The sequence below is a fragment of the Phacochoerus africanus genome, chromosome 11 (assembly GCF_016906955.1).
Source record: "Phacochoerus africanus isolate WHEZ1 chromosome 11, ROS_Pafr_v1, whole genome shotgun sequence".
Taxonomy (NCBI): domain Eukaryota; kingdom Metazoa; phylum Chordata; class Mammalia; order Artiodactyla; family Suidae; genus Phacochoerus; species Phacochoerus africanus.
The window spans coordinates 65,746,326-65,769,278 of NC_062554.1; the positions used below are offsets into that span (position 1 = coordinate 65,746,326).

A 22,953-nucleotide genomic window follows, 5' to 3' on the forward strand; every position below is an offset into this window, starting at 1 on the left:
AGCTTTTGCACAGCAAAGGAAACCATAAACAAAATGAAAAAGACAACCTACAGACTAAAAAAATATTTGCAATAATGCGACTGCTAAGGGCTTAATTTCCAAAATACACAAACAGCTCATACAACTCCATAGCAAAAAAACTCCGAACAACCCAATCAAAAAATGAGCAGAAAGACTTAAAATAGACCTTTCTCCAAAGAAGACATACAGATTGCCAACAGGTGCATGAAAAGATGCTCATCATCACTAATTACTAGAGAAATGCAAATTAAAAGTACCAATGTGAGGTACCATCTCACATTGGTCAGAATGGCTGTCATTAAAGTCTCCAAGTAACAAATGCTTGAGGGGTTGTGGAGAAAAAAGAACCCTTCTACACTCTTGGTGAGAATCTAAATTGGTGCAGCCATTACAGAAAACAGTATAGAGGTTCCTAAAAAGCAAAAAGAGTTGCTATATGATTCAGTAATCCCACTCCTGGGCATATATCCAGACAAAACTATAATTTGAAAAGATACCTGCATCCCTATGTTTGTAACAGCTCTATTTACAGTAGCCAAGACATGGAAACAACCTAAATGTCCAACAACAGAGGCATGGATAAAAAAGATGTAGTATACCTTTTTTTTTTTTTTTTTTCCTTTTTAGGGCTGTATTCATAGCATATACAAGTTCCCAGGCTAGGGGTTGAATTGGAGCTATGGCTGCCGGCCTATGCCACAGGCACAGCAATGCCAGATCTGAGCTGCATCTGCGACCTACACCACAGCTCACAGCAACAACAGTTCCCTGATCCACTGAGCAAGGCCAGGGATCCAACCTGCATCCTCATGGATTCTAGTCTGATTTATTTCCGCTGTGTCACAACAGGAACTCCAGTGTGGTATGTCTCTAAAATGGAATATTATTCAGCCATAAAAAGAATGAAATAATGCCAGCTGCAGCAACAAGGATAAGTCAGAAAGAGCAAGACAAATTATCATATGATATCACGTGTAAGTACAATTTAAAATATGGCACAGATCAACATATCTACAAAACAGAAACAGACTCACAGACACAGAAAACAGACCTGAGGTTGCCAAGGGGAGGGAAGTGGAGAAAGGGAAGGACTGGGAGTTTGGGGTTAGCAAATTATTATATATGATGGATAAACTGCAAGGTCCTGCTGTGTAGCACAGAGAACAATAATCAATATCCTGTGATAATCCATAATGGAAAACAACATGAAAAAGAACATATATATGTGTGTGTATATATACATATATATATTGTGTGTGTGTATATACATATATTGAGTCAACTTGCTGTACTGCAGAAACACAACATAAATCAACGATACTTCAATAAAATTAAAAAAGAGCCACGGATGCACTGAAACTAAATGAAAACTGAACAAGTGAACTAACTGAAAGACCTATGAGAAACATGCCACCAACTACACTTAAACCTGAGCAGAGGACTATTCCTGGTTTCATAGATTAAGACACCATCTAAATGCAAAAACAGGACAGTCAGAATTCAAGTACAGGTATAACTTGCATATAATATGTGAAAATTATAGGGATAGGAGTGAATTCTGAACCCGTTTGGGGCTTCAGATGTGGAGGAAGGTATATCCTTGATATATCCTTAATTTAAGAGAGAAAAAAAGGGGTTTCCTTATGGCTCAGCAGATTAAGGATATGGTGTTATCACTGCTGTGGCTCTGGTTTCAGCTGTGGCTCAGGTTCAATCCCTGGCCCCGGAACTTCTGTGTGCCAAGGGCATGGCTAAAAAAAAAAAAAATTTTTTTTTAAATAAAATGTGGTAAGAAGTTTCCTGGTGGGGAGTTCCTGTCGTGGCGCAGTGGAAACGAATCTGACTAGGAAACATGAGGTTTCAGGTTCAACCCTGGCCTCGCTCAGTGGGTTAAGGATCCGGCATTGCTGTGAGCTGTGGTGTAGGTTGCAGATGCAGCTTGGATCCTGCGTTGCTGTGGCTGTGGCGTAGGCCGGCAGCTGTAGCTCCGATTCGACCCCTAGCCTGGGAACCTCCATATGCCACAGGTGTGGTCCTCAAAAAAAAAAAAAGACAAAAGACAAAAAAAAAAAAGAAGTTTCCTGGTGGCTCAGCAGTTAAGGATCTGGCATTGTCACTGCTGTAGTTAGGGTCACTGCTGTGCCACAGGTTCAATCCCTGACCTGGGGATCTGCTAATGATTTGTCACTTCCTTAATCCGTCACTAGAAGCACTCCAGGAAGGAATTACGTAGTAAAAATACAGAATCCATTAATAGGAATCCTGGGTTCTAGTTTTAGAACTTCAAGCAAGTCACTTACTTCTCTGGTCCTTACTTCCTCTACTGGAAATGATAACCTAAGTTGCTTGACAGATCTAAAAAGTTGGATTAGATTATCAAGGAGTTCCCAACTAGGAACCATGGGGTTGCGGGTTCGATCCCTGGCCTTGCTCAGTGGGTTAACGATCCGGCATTGCCGTGAGTTGTGGTGTAGGTTTCAGACGCGGCTCTGATCCCACATTGCTGTGGCTCTGGCGTAGGCCGGTGGCTACAGCTCCGATTAAACCCCTTGCCTGGGAACCTCCATATGCCGAGGGAGTGGCTCCAGAAAAGGCAAAAAGACAAAAAATAAATAAATAAAATTAGATTATCAAATTCAATGAAAAAGATTTTTTGAATTGCAAACGGTCAACCATCTTTTGCACACCAAACATCTTAATACACACTGCTGTACCATTTGTACTCTTCACTAATCAGCTTTTTGAAGGTAACAATTACATCAGACCCACATTTCTGGTACAGAACAAGGTAAAAAAGTAGGCACTCAAGGAGTTCCCGTTGTGGCTCAGCGGTAATAAACCCGACTAGAATCCGAGAGGATGTGGGTTCAATCCTTGGCCTTACTCAGTGGGTTAGGGATCTGGCATTGCTGTGAGCTGCAGCTCTGATTCAGCCCCTAGCCTGGGAACTTCCATATACCACAGGTGTGGTCTTAAAAAGGAAAAAAAAAAGCAGGCACTAAAATGTTTTCTGAGCTTTTTGTTCTTAGGGCCAAATTTAAGAGCCCTGTTAGAAACCCAATTTTAGAAAATAATATAGAGGATAATATCCAATCTCCTTAAAGTCTTTTAAGATCTAATCTCTTGCCACTTATCAATCAAGCAACTCCAGGAGGTTTAATCCCACCAATCAGTTTGTTTTCTAACACTTGGTTGTGTTAACCTTGGCTCAGAATGCTATTCATGTGACTGACTCCTACTCAGATACAACCTCATCTCCTCTCAACATCTTTAGTCCCTTTTTCTTTCTTTTCTTTTCTTTTTTTTTTTTTTTTTGTCTTTTTAGGGCTGCACCCGCAGCATATGGAGGTTCCCAGGCTAGGGGGTGAATTGGAGTTACAGCTGCTGGCCACAGCCACAGCCACAGCAACTCGGGATCGGAGCCGTGTCTGTGACCTAAACCACAGCTCACCCTTGGCAGAACTTACAAGAATCTTAAGTTGCATTGCCTGCCCCGAGTTTTACTGTCTTTAATCAGTTCTACTCTGTTTAAATAATTTAATCATTTGGGCAGTTTCCTTTCCCTTAGTTTTTGTTTGTTTTCTGTCTTTTTTTTTTAGGGCCTCACCTGCAGCACAGGGAGGTTCTCAGGCTAGGGTTCGAATCGGAGCTACAGCTGCCAGCCTACACCACAGCCACAGCAACACAGGATCCAAGCCGGGTATGCAACCTAAGCCACAGCTTGTGGCAACACCGGATCCTTAACCCACTGAGTGAGGCCAGGGATCAAACCCACATCCTCATGGATACGAGTGGGTTCGTTAACCGCTGAGCCACGATGGGCACTCCTTTAGTCCCTTTTCCTACTACACACACACGGTCTCCTAACTATGTCTTCCCTGTTAAATGTGAACTTCTTGAGGACAGGGGCTGTCCTCCTTCGTTTGGAAAGGTCTGATGAGTGAATGAACCTGGCATCTGCAAAGGGTTAGGGTAGGAAAGGCGGTCAGTAGAAAGGACGTATATGCCACTGCAGTTAACAACCTATCAGATGTTTAATCCTACTGCCCTTAATTACGCAAGAAAATTTACTTCTCTCCAAGCTAAAAAAAAATTTGCTATTGTAAATCTAAGAAAATTAAAAGGCAATGATTTAGTACATTTTTTTTTTCCTATCCTAGTTTTCAGCAAAGGAAAACTACCAAAATGCCATGGAGACTATATTGACCTTATACATGTAATTAAACCTAAGTTTTTCAAAACTAAATTGAAAGAATCCTCCTTCCTTTGAGACATAAAATATTTCGACTTTTAATTATATGAAAATAGCCAGAACTATTTTAACCAATGTCATTTATCACAAAACCTATAAAACCTGAGTAAAGCAAAATAGGAATATAGAAGCAAGCTTGTGTTAAGGGTGACTAGTCAAAAATAAATAAATAAATAAAAAGGATACACTATAAATGCTAAATAGAGGAAGAGAAAAAATAATTTAAACAGCATTTATAAGGATCTCATTCACCATAACTCATTATAATGATTTATAATGATAGTTTGGATTATTTCTTGCTTTTTAAAGATGCTTATTCAAAACATACTATCTTCCATTACTTAAAGATTTACCTTATTTAGTGTTGAAACGCATTTTGTCTTTTTTTTTAGGGTCGCACCCGTGGCAGAGGGGGGTTCCCAGGCTAGGGGTCTAACTGGAGCTGCAGCTGCCGGCCTACACCACAGCCACAGCAATGTCAGATCCGAGCCTCGCCTGTGACCTACACCACAGCTCACAGGAGGTGAGATCCTTAACCCACTGAGCGAGGCCAGGGATCAAACTTGTGTCCTCATGCATGCTAGTCAGATTTGTTTCCACTGAGCCACGACGGGAACTCTGAAATACATTTTTGATAAACAACTTCTATGCAAACTTGAAATTAAGAAGATATCCTGGAGGCAGAAGCACCACACTTAAGAGCAATATTTAAGTCTAAGGGCACAGGAAATGTTCAAAATGCTATTTCTGGAGTTCCAGTTGTGGCTCAGAGGTAGAACTTGACTAGTATCCATGAGGACATGGGTTCCATCCCTGGCCTCACTCAGTGGGCTAAATAAGATCCTGCATTGCAGTGAGCTGTGCTGTAGGTTGAAGATACGGCCTGGATCTGGTGGTGCTATGGTTGTGGCATAAGCTGGCAGCTGCAGCTCTGATTCAACCCCTACTCTGGAAAGTTCCATATGCCACAGGTATGGCCCTAAAAAGGAAAAACAAAAAAAGCTATTACTTAAATTGAATGCTAAAGCTAAACCAACTCCTCAGTGTAAAATGAGCATCAAAAACTGCAAGCAGGAGGACAATACAAAATTTTAACATAGAAGTTAAAAACGCAGGTTTTAAAAACTGGGTTTAAATCCTGGCTCTGCCAGTTACTTCCCCTCACTGAACTTCACTTTCCTCACGTGTAAAATAGGAATAGCAAACCTAACTCTCAAGATTGTTCTAAGTGCCAGGTACACAATTATCTAATAAATAGCAGCCATCATTTCCTGTAAGCATGAACTTGTTCCACCCAGAATACCATTGCAATCTTAAACACATTTGAATACAAAAGTAACACAATTATTTATTGGAACAGCATGATTAAGTCACTCCTTTTAAAAACATAATATCTTAGAGTACTGGTTCTAGTACTATTTAAAAAGAGTGTCTTAAAGAGCTCGGTTCTTATTCTTTAACAGGCAATACCAAAGTATCTCCCTATTTTTATATTATTTCCAACTTTATGATAAAGTTTTCTGTTACAATTTAGCCCAGAGAAAGTAGCAACAGTAGCTATTTTAAATCCACCATTCAAGTTAGATCAACTTCTATCGCTCAAATCAACTGGAAAGTCTGAAAGTTTGCACTAGGAAAGAGAACATAACCCAGTAAGGAAAACAAGTAAAATAGGAATTACAGGAACACAAAAACTTCAATTATGTGCCTGCTACTTAGGTTCTAAAGGTATCTTGGTCACAGTGAACCAACCAGAGGGCTTTAAATGCAAAAATGAAATGTCAAGTTGGAAGCTAGACAAAACAAAAAACAAAAAACAAACAAAAAAACCCCACTAAAATCTCTTTTCGACACCAAACGAGGATAACTCAAGAAATTGGATTTTTTTCTTCCACTCTGTCACCAACTTTTTTCTCCAGGTGAGTCTGCTGCCCAAATGCTTTTTCTTCTAAGAGCAACCAAATTGTTTTAAGACCAAAACAATAATATTCCTGAAATGTGAGGTATGTAAAACTAACATTCTGATAGTCAAGGATCAACAGCATTTCAGAGATGGAAATTACCACACCTTTGAGATGATCTGATCCAACGCTCCTAACCTTATAGATGAGAAAACAACTAAAAACTGTAAGATCCAGTGCCACCTTATAACAAACCTGCACATCAAAATATGGAGAAACAATCAAGATCCAGGTGAGGAAGCAGAACTTTAAAATAGAAACCCACATTTGATTATTGACACCTTAAGCTTTATACAACTTAAAGAGCACAAAATCGTTTTCTCAAGGCAAATCAGAGAGACGTTTAGACAATTCACTACACTAAATAGCTCAAATTGATCATTTTTACCCTGAAGAAGTCATATTATTCTGGCTAATGTGGGAAGAAAACACCTAGCTAACTTTCTAGAATTCACCAAATTTCCCATTAGATACTTACAGTGCACTTCAAACCTGAGTTTTGAGAAATGAAATATAGCTAACAGTTTTTTTCACTAATCACTTAGGTGGTAAACATCTGGAATGATATTTTTCAATCAGTCACAGCCCACTATTGGGTCCTGAAATACACTGATGTTTAATAACTAGCATTTTAAAAAGAAGAGAAAAAAAAGACAGGAGGAGGGAGGGAGGAAGGAAAGAAGAAAGGAAGGGAGGGAAGGAGGGAGGAAGGAAAGGAGGTCCCATTGTGGTTCAGCATTAACGACTCCGACTAGAATCCATGAGGATGCGGGTTCGATACCTGGCCTGGCTCAGTGGGTTAAGGATCCGACATTGCGGTGAGCTGTGGTGTAGGTCAGAGGCTCGGCTCGAATCGGGCACTGCTGAGGTGTAGGCTGACAGCTGCAGCTCTGCTTTGACCCCTAGCCTGGGAATGTCCATATGCCACGTGTGCAGATCTAAAAAGGAAGGAGAAAGGAAGGAAAGAAGGCAGGCAGGCAGGAAGAAAAAGCAAATAGAAAATGTCAGTAGTTCCCATTGTGGCTTAGCAGGTTAAGCACCTGAGTAGTATCCATGAGGATGCGGGTTCAATCCCCGGCCTCACCCAGTGGCTTGAGGATGCTAATCTGGCGTGGCTGTGGCTGTGGCATAGGCCAGCAGCTGAAGCTCTGATTTGACCCCTAGCCTGAAAACTTCCACATGCTGCAGGTGCAGCCCTAAAAAGCAAAGAGAAAGAAAAAGAAAATAACAAAGATGGGGTTTCCACTGTGGCTCAGCAGAAACAAACCCGACAGTATCGACAAGGATGCGGGTTCAATCCCTGGCCCTACTCAATGGGTTAAAGATCCAATATTGCCACGAGCTGCAGTGTAAACTCAGACCTGGCATTACTCGGGCTGTAGTGTAGGCCGGCAGCTACAACTCCCAATTGACCCCTAGCCTGGGAATCTCTATGCTGCAGGAACAGCTCTAGAAAAGAAAACGAAAAAAGAAAGGAAAATATCAGAGAAAACTGTACCTATATTACTGGCAAGTTCCTGAAAACTGTTTCAGGTGTGTGTGTTCTTGTGCATAGCAAATTGCAATGTAAAATGTATTTCTTATTGGAACCTCATCAAAAAAAGTCTTGAGAATCACTGCTTTAGAATAAAGCGATTTCCAAAGCAGTTTTAAATTTTACCTTTACAAAAAACAATTTGTTTTTGATCCACACCCACAAAAGTATAACTTCTCTTCTATTTTATCAAGAAAATCGCATTTTTTGGAGTTCCCGGGTGGCTTAGCAGTTAAGGATTCAGTGTTGTCACTGCCATTGGGGGTTTGATCCCTGGCCCAGGAACTTTCTGCAGCCAAAAAAATATATACATATACACATATATCACTTTTTAAACTTAAGTACTCATAAAACCTATCACTGTTTGCCGGCCTGTGGGGATACAGATGGAAGGGTGATACATCAGCAGGTGTACCCAAACTATTGGACCTTAGACAGTCTATTCCAATCTTAACCCAAAACATGTTATCCTATCAACAAATGTTCCTGGAAGGGCAGGACTGAGAACCTCTCATGATCTCCCAAGGCAACCAATTCCAAGAAAACTTGATAGTGCAGTTCTTCTCAGGTGAAATGTCTCTAAAATTGATTCTATCTTGTCTATTTTCTGCTATCACCATGGGCTAAATCTAAATTCTATTCCATAAAGCAGCTCTTAAAATTTGTTTCTACTTTTTTTTCCTTCAAAGTTTCTGCATATCAACAATCATCCCCCCCCACCCTTCCCCCTTAAAACTTTGGACATTTACCTCTCTCCCCATTCTTCTACCCTTCAAAATTATTCACATGCCAAATTTCAGGATATGTAAAAGTTAGATCGTAGAAGCTAGGTTACATAAACTCAATTCAGGGTAATTTCTCACAATTGCTTCACTTGAGCTTCACCTTCCTTTTGGCTAAGATATACTGCTTTTACTGTATCTTACATTACTCTGCTTTCTGCAATTAAACAGAATTCAAAATCGGTCACAAGAAAGTGAAAATTCAAAAATAAAAAATTAAAACATCAAGAACGTGAAAGAACTCTTAAAATTTTTTCAAATGGGAAAACTAAAGGGTTTGGGGAAGGGTAGAATTTAGGTGAAATATAAATGAAGCAGTGTCTTGATAGGCTCAAAGCATAGTAGGATTGTGTGATAAGAAGCCTATGCCAGGTTATGGACCCTGAAGTGGACACTGGGTCCTATTTCTTGGCAAAGAAGTTAAGGCAGATGTGAATTTTGTGTCCAGCAACCCCTCATTTGAAGCCCTAAAGTTGTAAATCGAGGGTATGCTCTGTGTCAAAAGGACTTAGCTTTTCCTGACAAAAAGTTATGTTTCACTGTTCACTGATATAATCTCAAACAGCAAAGTTTCTGGGTCTCATTTCTCAGTAGGAAAGCAGGAGTCAAAGGATTGTTATACATCTTTTTAGCAGTAGTGTATGAATAGTAGTGTACGCTACAGCAGTAGTGTAAAGATAGACTATTATCTCAGCCCAATGAATAGCAGGCTGGGGCCTTACTTCTTAGTGGAACTTCAACGTTCTCAAGTAGTTCATCTTCAGGGCCATTTTATCTTGACAGATGAAATCTCCCCAAAGATCACTGTATTGCAGGTAACTGAAAAGGTGCACAATTCAAAAAACAGATATGGGGAGTTCCAAATTGTGGCTCAGCAATAATGAACCCGACTAGGATCCATGGGGTCAGGGGTCCAATCCCTGACCTCGATCAGCGGGTTAAGGATCCAGCATTGCTGTGAGCTGTGGTGTAGGGTGCAGAGGAGGTTTGGATCTTGAGTTCCTGTGGCTGTGGCGCAGGCTGGCAGCCATGGCGGCCATAGCTCCAGTTTGACCCCTAGCCTGGGAACTTCCATATGCCACGGGTGCGGCCCTAAAAAAATATATATATACATCAAGGGGCACCTGAAAATATGCTATTGCCAGTTGAAACACTCTTGGCAATCTGTGGTCTCTTCATCTAAAGTATTTCAAAGACCTGTGATTATGGCTATTTAGATACTAATTATTTGTTATTGTTGTTGTTGTGTTATGGCCTCACCATGGCATATGGAAGTTCCCAGCTAGAGGTTGAATTGGAACTGCAGCTGAGGCCCACAACGCCTCAGCCACAGCCACAGCCACAGCCACACTGGATCTGAGCTGCATCTTGGACCTATGACTAAGCTTGCCGCAACACTAGATCCTCAATCCACTTATAAAGGCCAGGGATTGAAGGTGCATCCTCACTGACACTGTGTCAGGTCCTTAACCATATCAGGAACTCAGATACTAGCTATTTTAAAGTACGGCAATGCAACTCTGTAACTATCAGTTATACTTCTTAGTGCCTAGACAGTAATACATTTTTTGAGACAAAACAAAGGGATTTCCAGTTTGACCCAAGTCATCCTGTGCTAAATTAAGTGTTTTCTCTTCTTGTCCACAACACTGCAGTCTCTTAAGTGCTATCTCTAGTCTCAACAATCCAAAAAGCTACTTTTCCATAATCTAGAGTAATGAGGTCGTGTTTTTATCTATCTTTGCAGCTAAAAACAAAAAAATGTAAACAGAAGTAACACTTCACAGCATGCTCAGTAACTTCTTTATTATTAAGGTCAACTGACCAAAGTTTGCAAACTCTAAATACACTTCAGAGGAGCACCATTCACATGGACTATAATGTAGCCGTGACATGGATGGTGTCCCAGAGATACACGATATGGTGGCTTTGTTTTTTTAATTTCAGAAATAAAACCAACATCCCTTTCTTCTCTCAAAATTGTCTTATTAACTTAATTGTCCTGAAGTGATTTAAAACACTAAAACACTTACCTTAGTTTATAACTTTTATTAAATTAAATCAACTCCAATTTATTCATCTTAATTTCCTCTAATTGTAACGTACTGAGTTTTATAGTAAGTGCTGGATCTTTTCAAATGAATGCCATGGTTTTTCTCCTTTGGTCTTTTAATATGATGAATCAGTGATAGATTGTAAGTTTTGTTCCTGGGACAAATTCTATTTGATCATATATACATATTAATACATACTAGACTCAGCTAATATTCTGTTCAGCACTCTATATGTGTATGTAAAATGAGCCTATTAATTTTCTTGCAGTGTCCTTTGGGTGGCTTTGGAATCTAGTCATTTTGGTCAGGGGGAAGTGTCCTGAATTATGAAATGTATGCAGTTAAAGCAATGCCACTTATCTAACACTCACGCTTCTTCCCACAAAAGCCTCACACTATGCAGTGCTTTCTTTCGTACACCAAGGTGTATATTCAAGTCCTTCACGTAGTCTCTTTTTCCTTTCACAAAATTGTCCTTTTCTCCATCCACACCCCCTCCAGCTGACTTTAAAGTTGGTAGAGTGTGCTACTACCACAAGGAAGAGTAACACCCTGTGGCAGTGTCTCATGGAAAAGAACACACTGGCTTTGAGTTGGCCACAACTTCTATCTGAATTCCTGCTTCGCCTCAATGCTTAGGTGAACTGGGCAAGTTACTAATTTATTCAGCTATCTCACATACTAAATAGGGATAATATGTACCTTTGCTTAAAGAGTTGTTTCAAGATTTTGAAAAATGCGTTACTTGGCAGAATTGGCACAAAAAAAAAAAAAAAGAGTTCCTCAGCAAGTGATAGCTCTATCGAGTTTCCAGTCATTTTATTTTTTCTAAAATTGAAGGTTAAGAAATTAACTCCTGCTATTGGAGGTCCACAGTCTCTCATCTACAGTTTAGAAATTCAGAAAGTTCTGAAAAAACAAAGTTTTTTTTCATAATGTATATGGTAGTAAATTAACATGAAGGGTAAATAAGGGACTTCCTAGCATTTTCCCCCCCATTTTATGGTCGCCCCTGCCGTATAAGGAAGTTCCCGGGCCGGGGATTGAATCCGAGGGGCAGCTACAACCTAAGCCACAGCTGCCAACACGGCATGAGATCGTTTAACCCACTGTCTGGGATCCAACTGCATCTCTGCAGTGACCCCAGGCACTAGAGTCGGATTCTTAACCCACACGTCAGGAATTTTGAGGATTTGTTTTTAAGTGTGAAAATTTGGAAATTTTACTACAGAGTATTCCTGTGTTTGCTTATAGGAGCACTACCCCCAGACTGGTGATGATACACTATTTATACAGCACAGGCACTTCTTAAAATTCTTGAAAAACCTGAACCTCCACAAATACGGGCCCCCTAATGGTTTCAAACCAGGGATTGTGCACCGGTAGTGGACCAGTAATAATTCCATGTGGAATCAAATACAATAATTGTAAATCTAGTAAAGAGGAAAATAGGTAAGACTCATGCAGTCTAAATCCAGCTTTACTATTATTTCTACACTTTAGCTCCTTGACTTCGAAGTCATGACTAGTAAATTGAAGGTTCTTTCTAATTCAAAACAAAACAAACACTTTTAAAAATTGAGTTAAAAAAACTATTTAAAAATTTTTAGCTACATTTATTTCCCCTCAAATATAGAAAATATACTGCTTAAAAACCAGTGTACACAGAATACACACTATTTAGAGATTACTAAAACAGCATTTGACCATCTTCACACTGAACACTAGGAGGAAGGCAAGAGGGATACCACAGAAAATATGCCAGCATTGTATTCAGAAAATCCGGTTCAAATCTTGGCTCTGTTTAATAGTTCCATGATCTTGAGTAACATATTAAGCTCATTTTGTCATCTACTAAATGGGAATTTTAAAAAAAATCTTCTATTACCTAATCATAATAAAGATAAAAGCAAAAGCCTCTAGTAGACTCGACATTTATTCTTAGTAAATTACTCTAAAAAGCAAACTTTAAACATTGTCTTATTCTAATTTTCAGATTAAAGACATTTATGTTGGAAAATGTTGAATACTTTATAAAGTGCTGTTATAAAATTAACTCCCCCACTATTCAGGTTTTGCAAGTTATTAGGTGACTATCTTTGAAGGTAAAATCTACAGAAGAGTTTATGCCTTTTGTGTGTGTGTCTTTTTAAGCCTGTACCCAAGGCATACAGAAATTCCCAGGCTAGGGGTCAAATTGGAGCTGTAGCTGCCAACCCACACCAAAGCCATAGCAAGGCAGTATGTGAGCTGCGTCTGCAACCTATCCTACAGCTAAGGGCAACGCCTGATTCTTAACTCACTGAGCAAGGCCAGGGATCAAACCCACTACCTCTTGGATACTAGTCTGGTTTGTTATCGCTGAGGCACAATGGGAACTCTAAGTTTATGCCTTTTTAGAGGAAAGTGACACATAAGTAATAAATCACTCTTTCTCTCACACACACACACACACACACACACAATCTGGACAGAGAGTAAGAGATACAAGGAATCAGGCCTCATCTAAAACCACATTTACTAGTATACTATTATCTTCCTGTGTATACTTGGTATCATAAATTCCAAGCTATCTTTAGTTTTCAGGTTTCTAAGTTTTCCCTTTCACTGAAGACTTTTTGAAACGAATTTTCTGGTTAAGACAGAATATCAATTTTTAAAATCCAAAAACAATCCAAACAAAATTCTCTTTGAAAAGAAAGCAATTTGGAATCTTGGGAAGGCTGTTAATTCTCAACATAATTATAAACATACAAAACTATTTTTATATCCATCTGTAAGAGCCCATGATTTCACACCCAAACTTTCCATGTTAAAGGTTCCTTGCCATCTCAAGCACTAAACAAAAGAAGACATCGAGTGCACTTATGTTATTAAGAAAAAGCAAACAGCTTGATTTCAGTGACTTGGACCATTTTCAATCAGGGAAGATCTCTGGAGAATATACCAAACTGAATTGCAAAAAACTTGGTTTCTAATCTGGGCAAGTCAGTAAATCTCTGAGCTTTCTTTCTCATCTCTTACAACTAATAGCATTTTCTTTCCTACTTTGCAAGGATAAGGGTCATGAAAACACGTTGAAAAGTTAAAAGTGCCATATGCTACAATGACATCAATACTTATCTGGCAGAAGGAAAGTGATTATGCGGAAAGTGGGGAGGATAAGGATAAGCAGGACTAGAAAGAAATCTAAGTTCTAGGCTGAATCTTGGCACCTACTAGTGTGTGATGCAAGGCACTTCGCTTGTCCAGATCCCCACATTAAGGTCACTTGTAAAGGAATTTGCCTCCATTTCTTTCTGGCTACTAGACCATAATTTTATGCTATAAATTTGAATCCAAGTCCTATAACATTTGAGCTCTCATTGATCTATGAGTCAGATACCATAAAAGGCGAAGACAGCAATAGAGTATGAACAAAACTACTTAGGTAGGTGTTGCATTCAGGTCTGTGGAAAACCCTGTTGTAACTGACCAGTTCATCATTCCATTCATCTGGAAACTGGTGTCAAGCAGCCATTAGTACATTTCTAAATCTTCTTTAAATACTTAGGTTAATATTAAAATGAAAATGAGTAATAGTTACAGTAAAAATTAAAACTAGAAAACCCTCAAAACTATACACAGGCCTAAGGGCAGAAATATATCCCAAAAGAAGATGTAAGGACACAGGTATTTTCCAACATGTGCTTTTTTGTTTTATTCTTTTTGGGGGGCGGGGGGAGCCCAAGGCATGTGGAAGCTCCTGGGTCAGGATCAAACCCGAGCCACAGCAGTGACAATGCCGGATTGGATCCGTAACCACCAGGGAACTCCACTGTTTTGTTTTTAAATAAGGTTGATCATTCTGATACTAGGTCAACATCTATCTTTTTTTGTTAAATTCCCTCAAGCACACAGATTCTTCAATTACACCTTGAAACAAAAGTACTTTCCTAAGACAGAATTTTTTTTATTGCAAAATTTAACAAACCACCAAACTCAAGTTTAATTATTTCTGCTTTATTATTGGTCAAGAGTATGTTAGACTTTTAAAAAATTGTTACAAAGAGACTTCATCACTAAAATATATAATCAGAAACCAAGTTGCTTTGAAATTAATAATCTGAAAAGTGACCCCCAAAAGCCCACGATATATTCACTTCATTCTTCAACTGGGGCAAATAGTTAAAATTACTTTTAATACACTGAGCAAGAAAAAAACTGTGCACAAATCCCAATGCCTTCAGAAAAACTGAGAGTGTGCTTAATATATTTATCCCCACCTGCTGATATTAAAAATCCAAGTTTTCAAGAAAAAAAAAGTTCTGTTCGTTTTCCCACATCTAAATCTGAAAACACAAACCCAGGCAGATGAGTAAGAGAGTTACAAAAAAAAATTAAGTCACCAAAACCTAGTGAACTGCAGTTAAAAGGTCCAATTATTTAAAATAGTCCAATTTCACCACAGAGTAATTTACTTCCAGAAGACAGAAGACCCAATCCAGATGAAAATCTTTATTATATTGTCTATTTGTCCTGAGCCTTAAGAAAATCTCTACATAATTTGATGGGATACAGTGGTCAATTAGAATGCCCCAAAAATATTCATACCATAATCTGAAATATCTATTCCGATTCCGTGCCCAAAAGTCGGCAAAACTCTTCCGAGTGGCGATGTTGAATTAACGGAGATTCGGGTTGAAATTAGGAGGCAGAAAAGCAGTCAGGTAGTAGTTAGCACCCTCCTCACGCCCACCCCCGAGCGTAGGAGTAGGCAGCCCATACTACCACCAGCTGGAGATGGATGATCTAGTCTGGAAACAGAATGGTGTGGAACAAAACCCTTTCCGGGGTTCCAAACCTCCCTTTAGAGCTCTAGGTCAAAATACTTCCGTTTTTCACAAAACTTGGAATGAAGTACGGGAAGCAACAACTGTTAAAACATTAAAAAACTAACCCTTTACCTATTTATCCAGAAAACGCTATGCGAAGTAGCCAATATCTCACGCTGAAAGCGTCAAGGATATTACATTAAAAAAAAACAAACAAACATTTATTTGCAACAGGCCTCAACAGATTGGACTAAGCCACACCCCTCCATAAATGGCACATTCCATACAACAGCCAGGAGTAGACGGCAAAGGGCGATTCCACCGTCCGCTGGGGGAACAGCAAACTTGTTGAAATTCTCAGAATAAAGTCTAACGATTAACCGAAATCTAGCCCCTTTATCATTAAAGTTATCCGGGATAAAGATTAAGTTACAAAAACATCCGAGACGTGTACACTGCTAAGAGGAGAGAAAGAGGTAGCGGGAACGAGAACCACCCGGGATTTGGGTCGTGCAGTTAACCCGCACCTCCCTGAGTAGGGGACATTTCCCCGAGGAAGGACATTCCTAGCCGGAGAGAAAAGCGAACTCGGGGTGTGGGGGAAGGGAGTTAACCCACTCAAAACTCCGAGTTGGGCGAGAGGCTGCAGTCATTTTCCAGGGCCTAGTCCGGAACTCTCACTTTGGCTGGAGGGGAAAAGAACGGGTCCCGCCCACGCTCGGCCCGATCCGGGAGGCGGGGCCCTGCTGCGACCCAGGAGGACGGAGGCGGGGCCCAGCGGCAGGGCTGCCCCTCCCCCTTTGGATGGAACACCCCCCCCCACCTCCGCTGGAGAAAGAGGGCTGAGTTCCCCCCGCCCCACGCAAGCCGAGGGGGGAAGGGGGGTAAACCACTGGAGATAGAGGGCAGAGTCTTCCACCACCCCCCTCAATTATGGGGGTGGGGGCCGAGACTGAGTCCGCCGGTCCCCCACCCCCGCCGGCTCCAAGGGGCCGGCCCGGAGGAGGTGGGGCCTGGGTGGGGGCACTGACTTCACACCCCTCCCCCTCCGGCCGCTGGCGGTTCAGGGAACACCCCGCCCGCTCCAGTGCGGCGAGTGGGGGAGGCAGCAGAGCAGCCCCGAGCCCTGCAGCAGCGCGGGGCGGGGAGAAGCGCGCGCAGAAGCGCGCGGCCGCCACCCCCACGCAGCCCCGCGCGCCAGCAAGGCCCCCCACGCTCAAGGGCGCGCGCGGGCCCCGAAAGGGAGGAGGCCGTGCGTGGCACAGGAGAAGGCCGACTCTAGGCTTCTGTCCCCCACTCCTTTACCACTCACCCCAACCCCCTCCAACCCGTTCCAGGCCTCGGACTCCGCACTGACCTGACAGGCCGAGACATGTTCGCTGTCGAAACAGGACCGAGTCGAGAAGCCAAAGACCAGGACCCCCCCCACCCCCGCGCGCTCGGCGCCCCACCCCCCCCAACTTCGGCCGATAGGGCCGCTGCCGCCGAACCCCGAGCTGCTGGCTTCTCAAACTCCGCCGCTCCTAGGTTCAGGGCCCCTTAATCTGACGAGCCCCCCGCTCCCCCGTCTCTTCAAAATGGATGAATCAAACCAGCCGAAAATGCGCCAAAGCCGCGGTACAGCCAAACCCACTAGGGCCTGTGGGCTCCGCCCCAACAGAACCGGTCATTGGTGGCCTCTGCCAGATGCGCCGAGCTCATTAGTCCGTTTGAATCATCACGTCTCTCAGGCCCCGCCCCCCTCACTGATAGGCCCCGCCTCCTCCGTGAGATCCTGTTAGTCAAGATGCTCTGAGAGCGCAAGGCCGCAAAACAAAAATGGTCGCTGCTCGGCCCGCCCCCTGGTTTCCACTCCTGCGTTGCAGATTCGTCTTGGGTCGCATCTTGGGACGACTAGGAAAAAAGATTTACGAAAGATTCAGTGTCTTTTAGTGTTAGTTTAATGATGTATCATTTCACCTGGCTTGATCATCTAGAAACTCCACTAATAGCAAAATCTGTGGGATAAGCAGCTGATTCGTCAGGAAGGTACTGCTTCTGAATTGGAGGGAAATTCCATAGGTTCAAAAATTTTGACCTTAAATCCACAAACCCCTTCTCCGTGCTTCAACATTAGCCCTCAAGACCCCAACCGCTGCTAGACCAGAGAGGCAGGCTCATAATCAAGGAATAACTTCACGACAAATTTCCATTCTCTGTTCTGCCCCTAGAGATCACTTTGAGGTCTTTAAAATCCCAGTCATGAGCATCATTTTGGGGGACCAAATGATTAGGAGCATGAGCTCTGGACCAGAAGGTGTTTCAGGCTGAACCTCAGGTCCACCACTGAATAGTTGCATAACTTTACTTCTCTGGGCCTCAGTTTTCTGATGTATAAAATGGGGAACAATAGTACTTAACTCACAGAATTATTAGGATTAAATGAGGTGACTTTAATCAGTCAACTTTAGGACAGTCTCTGGAACACAGTAAGCGCAACATAAGTATTTGTTAAATTCAATCCCTTATCCCTGGATTGGGGGCAGGGGGAGGAGCTGGCTCAAGACACAAGTGAAATAGCTGAGGGTAACTCAGATTATTAGATTTAAATCTGTGAACATTAGTTAGATGCATAAAACTCTCAGAGGTGGAGCTCAGGATCCCTATATGAATGGCCAGCGTGTACCCCACCATTGTAAAATAGACTTCAATCCCTGTCACAGGCAGTCTGTTAATAACCAACTGAAGATACACTCCATAAACAAACAAACAAACCCACCACTATCAACGCCTGAAAGTTACCCCTTGTAAAATCTGGCTTCCCTAAGGGAAGAGAATGGCAGTCCACCAAGAAAAGCATTAAACAAGTCGTATTTCCTCTTCCATGTCACTCCACCTTTTCTCTGCTGAAAGTTGGTGGTGGTAGTTTAAATTAAAAAATAAAAATGGGGGGAGTTCCCATTGTGGCACAGCAGAAATGAATCTGACTAGGAACCATGAGGTTGCAGGTTCAATCCCTGGCCTCTGGCCTCGCCCAGTGGGTTAAGGATCCAGCTTTGCTGTGGAGCTGTGGTATAGGTCGCAGACACGGCTTGGATCCGGTGTTGCTGTGGCTGTGGTGTAGGAGGGCAGCAACAGCTCCAATAGCCTGGGAACTTCCATATGCTGTGGGTGGGGCCCTAAAAAGCAAAGAACAAAAAAAACAAACAAAATTTTTTCTGCCTTTTAAAGGCTGAATAATATTTCATGTATATATATACATCACATTTTGTTTATCCATTCAACTGTCAGTGGACAGCTGGATCACTTCCGGGTTTTGGTTATTGTGAATAATTGCTTCCATGAACATGGTGTATAAATCTCTCTTCTTTATTCATCCTGCTTTCAATTCTTTGGGGTATATACCCAGAAGTGGAATAGATCATATAGTAGGAGTTCCCGTCTGGCACAGTGGAAATGAACCCCTGGCCTCGCTCAGTGGGTTAAGGATCAGGCGTTTCTGTGAGCCGTGGTGTAGGTTGCAGACACGGCTCGGATCTGGCATTGCTGTGGCTGTGGTGTAGGTCGGTGGCTACAGCTCCGATTCGACCCCTAGCCTGGGAACTTCCATATGCCACAGGAGCGGCCCTAAAAGGAAAAAAAAAAAAAAAAAGGTCATATAGTAATTCTATTTTTAATTTTTTAGGAATCTCTGTACGATTTTCTATAGCATGTGCACCTTTAACATTCCCACCAACGTACAAGGGTTCCAGTTTCTCCAAATTTTGCCAACACTTATTTTGGTTGGTTTCTTTTGTTTGTCTTTTTTAGGGCCTCACTCTCAGCGTATTGTAGGTTCCCAGGCTTAGGGGCAAATCAGAGCTGTAGCTGCCGGCTTATACCACAGCCACAGCAATGCAGGATCCGAGCCACATCTGCAACCTACGCTGCAGCTTATTGCAATGCCAGATCCTTTAACCCACTGATCATGGCCAGGGATCAAACTGATCTCATGGATTGTAGTCAGGTTTTTAACCTGGTGAGCTAGGGAACTCCTGTTTTGTTTTGATATTAGTCATCCTAGTGGGTGTCCGTATATGTTTTGACTAAGTGTATTATCATCCATATCATTGTCAAGATGCCAGTGCAGAGACTGGAGAGGTACAGTAATCATGAATGACTTTGTTGGGAGCTCTTTTATTAGGTCAGATTACTATTATTTTAGCAAATACCATTATTTGTTATTGTGAGAGGAGGCAGAGGAATTCATGTTACTCATTTATTAGGTAATGAAAGGAACAGGCCATAGTTTACATGTCCAGGCAGGTGGAAAGTTCAGAACAAGTCTTCTAGACCTTGGCATTATAATTTACTTCAAGGCCAACACACAGATGGCCACTGAATGAAGGCTTTTCCTCTTCTAAGCTGAGGGGCATAGCCTATCTATCTCTTCACCTTAGCTTCAGCTAACATCTTCCCTCTATTTGCTTTATTCACTCAGCATTTTAACAAACATGGTCTCTTAGGAAGGAAGTAAAGTAGGACTTGAATTTCTAGTTTACGTTTTAGTTGGCAAGTCCAGCGTTATAGGAGTCCCAGCACTGTCTCCCTGGCAGTCAAGGGAGTGTGGAATGCAACCTCCAAGGTCGGTTCCCTCCAGCGCATCCCCAGACGATACCCTGGACACCTGTGTCAGGCACAGCTAGCGTGTAGGAAACTAAAGAAAGACACTGATCTTATGACAGGTCAAATCTTAGATGCACCATTGGTCCACCCTGAAGGGACAATATACTTAGTGAAACTAGGAGAAATTATGAAAACAAAAGAGGCACAGTAGACAGAAAAGACAGTTATTCTTTCCCCTTGGAAATGAGGTCCTTTTAAACCCAATTCTTAATTTCCCCTGTGATTTTAGTTTAAGAAGGAGCCTTTTCCGGAGTCCCCATCATGGCTCAGTGGTAATGAATCCGACCAACTAGTATCCATGAGAATTCAGGTTCCATCCCTGGCGTCGCTCAGTGGGGTGGGGATCCCGTGTTGCTGTGACTGTGGTGTAGCCTGACAGCTACAGCTCTGATTGGACCCCTAGCCTGGGAATTTCCATATGCCTTGGTTGTGGCCCTAAAAAGACAAAAAAAAAAAAAAAGTAGCCTTTTTCTTCTCCCTTGCATATGTTAAAGACATTAAGTGGCAGTGTAGGGTTGGTGAGACTGAAGACTTCTCTGTGCCTAATAAAGACCCATTTCCTTCAAGGCCATTCTGTCTTTGCTTGCAGCTTTGTAAAAGTTTTCGAGCCCTTACTCTGTGCTGGGCAATTCTAGTTCCATGGCCTCATGAAAGACAGCCGACTAGGTTTAAAGACAGGCACTGCTTCTACTGACCACAGGTGCTTGGAAAGGGACCTGTCTTTGAAGACCCAGCCAAGAAGTTACAGAAAACTTCTCCAGGCTTTTTCTTTTCTTTCTTTCTTTCTTTCTTTCTTTCTTTCTTTCTTTTTTTTTTTTTTTAATCTTCCACCTCCAACCTGCTGACTCTCATCCTCATCACAACACTCATAAGAAAGGATGGGACAGAAGAGCTTTGTGTCTGCTTAGTCTTTTTGTAATCCCAGAGGCCTAAAACCTGCTTGGAGATAAGTTCATGGTTAAACAGGATGCTCCATTGGCTCAGGTCCCTGCCAGAAAAATACTGGGCCAAAGTCAATTTACTTTTTATTTTTATTTATTGTTTTGCTTTTTAGGGCTGCACCCGAGGCATATGGAAGTTCACAGGCTAGAGATCGAATCTGAGCTGCAGCTACTGGCCTGCTCTACGGCCACCGGCCTGCTCTACAGCCATAACAACGCCAGATCCAAGCCGTATCTGCGACCTACACCAAAGCTGACAGCAACGCTGGATCCTTAACCCACTGAGCAAGGCCAGGGATGGAACCTGGCGTCCTCACGGATGCTAGTCGGGTGGGTCAGTTACCGCTGAGCCACAAGGGGATCTCCCAAAGTCAATTTAAACTTCTAAATTCATTTTCTCAAGTGTGTATTTCTTCTGCTCCAGACTTCCATCGTCCTATTTTGAAAAATGTTAAGAGCTAAGTTTAGGTGGGTTTCTGCTACTAAAACAAAAAGTATGTACAACTTGACATTCAGTTTAAATTGAAGAATCACACACCCCTACCCCCGCAAAAGAGCAACAGTTGCTGTTTAGCTCAACACCAATAAAATTCATAGAAAACGTCCCCTTGAGGGAGTTCCCGTCGAGGCACAGCATAAATGAATCCAACTAGGAACCATGAGGTTGTGGGTTCGATCCCTGGCCTTGCTCAGTGGGTTAAGGATCCGGCATTGCTGTGAGCTGTGGTGTAGGTTGCAGATGCGGCTTGGATCTGGCATTGCTGTGGCTGTGGTGTAGGCTGGTGGCCACAGCTCTGATTCAACCCCTAGCCTGGGAACCTCCATATGCCATGGATGCAGCCCTAAAAAGACCAAAATAAATAAATAAATAAAATAAAATTAAAATTAAAATAACCTTCCCCTTGAAACACTGAAGAAGACATAGCCCTATCCATTTAAACCACCAACAAATACTGTTAAGTGAACATTGCTGAAGGGGAGGCCTCAAGGTTTACCAAAGAGAGCACTAAACTTGTGATCAAGAATATTCATCCTGGGAGTTTCCATTCTGGGGCAGCAGAAACGAACCCAACTAGTATCCATGAGGACACTGGTTTGATCCCTGGCCCCGTTCAGTGGGTTAAAGATCCAGGTTGCTGTGAGCTGTGGTGTAGTTCAAACACGAGGCTTGGATCCTGCATTGCTGTGCCTGCGGTGTAGGCCGGCAGCTGTAGCTCCTATTTGATCCCTAGCCTGGGAACCTCCATATGCCTCAGGTGTGGCCCTAAAAAGAAAAAAAAAGAAAAAAAAAAGAATATTGACCCTGAGCACCATGATTTACCACCTAGGTGACCTTCAGTAAATTTTAAACTCCTGTACCACTGCTCCTTCATCTGTAAAAGGGAGATAATTATATGGTTCTTACCTCCTTCACAAGATTGGTATAACAATAACAATAAAAAGGGCTTCCTTGTGAAAGTAGTGTGGACACTGTGGGAGACAGAATGGATCATACTACCTTTACTGAAGGAAAAAACCCAAATCCATCAGCTGGTTTATTCTCCAACAGAACACAACAATCCTTGAGCCCTGGGAACAGAGTTAACGAAGGCTGCCCACAGCTCACAGATGGAGAGCGGGGGACAGTGAGAAGTGACAATCCTCTTCATCACCACGAATGTCCAAGGTGTTGTCTCTCCTTCTCCCCTAGCTCCTAACCATTTCTAGGAGAAATGAGGTTTTCCAACCATGCCCGACATGGGCATGATTGCACCAACTACTGCCAGCCTCTCTGCCACTCTCTGAGTTCCAACCCAGAAACCTAACTGCCTAACAGACATTTCCACTGGGATACTACAAGCTCAATTTTTCTATGCCAAACAGAGTTCCCTTTGTGGCTCAGTGGTTATCAAACCTAACTAGGATCCATGAGGACATGGGTTTGATCCCTGGCCCCGCTCAGTGGGTTAA

General features: G+C 42.2%; 1 protein-coding gene across 2 annotated transcripts in view; it reads right to left on the minus strand.

The window, feature by feature from the left end:
* The window catches only part of NUCKS1 (nuclear casein kinase and cyclin dependent kinase substrate 1), a 32,209-nt gene extending 15,190 nt beyond the window's left edge, over positions 1-17,019 (minus strand). The window contains exon 1 of one of the 2 annotated variants that reach the window (XM_047751960.1): positions 16,776-17,019. In XM_047751960.1, coding sequence (XP_047607916.1) covers positions 16,776-16,792 — 17 coding nt within the window. In that variant the 5' untranslated portion in view covers positions 16,793-17,019. The remainder of the gene's footprint in view (positions 1-16,775) is intronic. The other variant, XM_047751959.1, reaches the window with a different exon arrangement.
* Between the last annotated feature and the right edge of the window lie 5,934 nt (positions 17,020-22,953).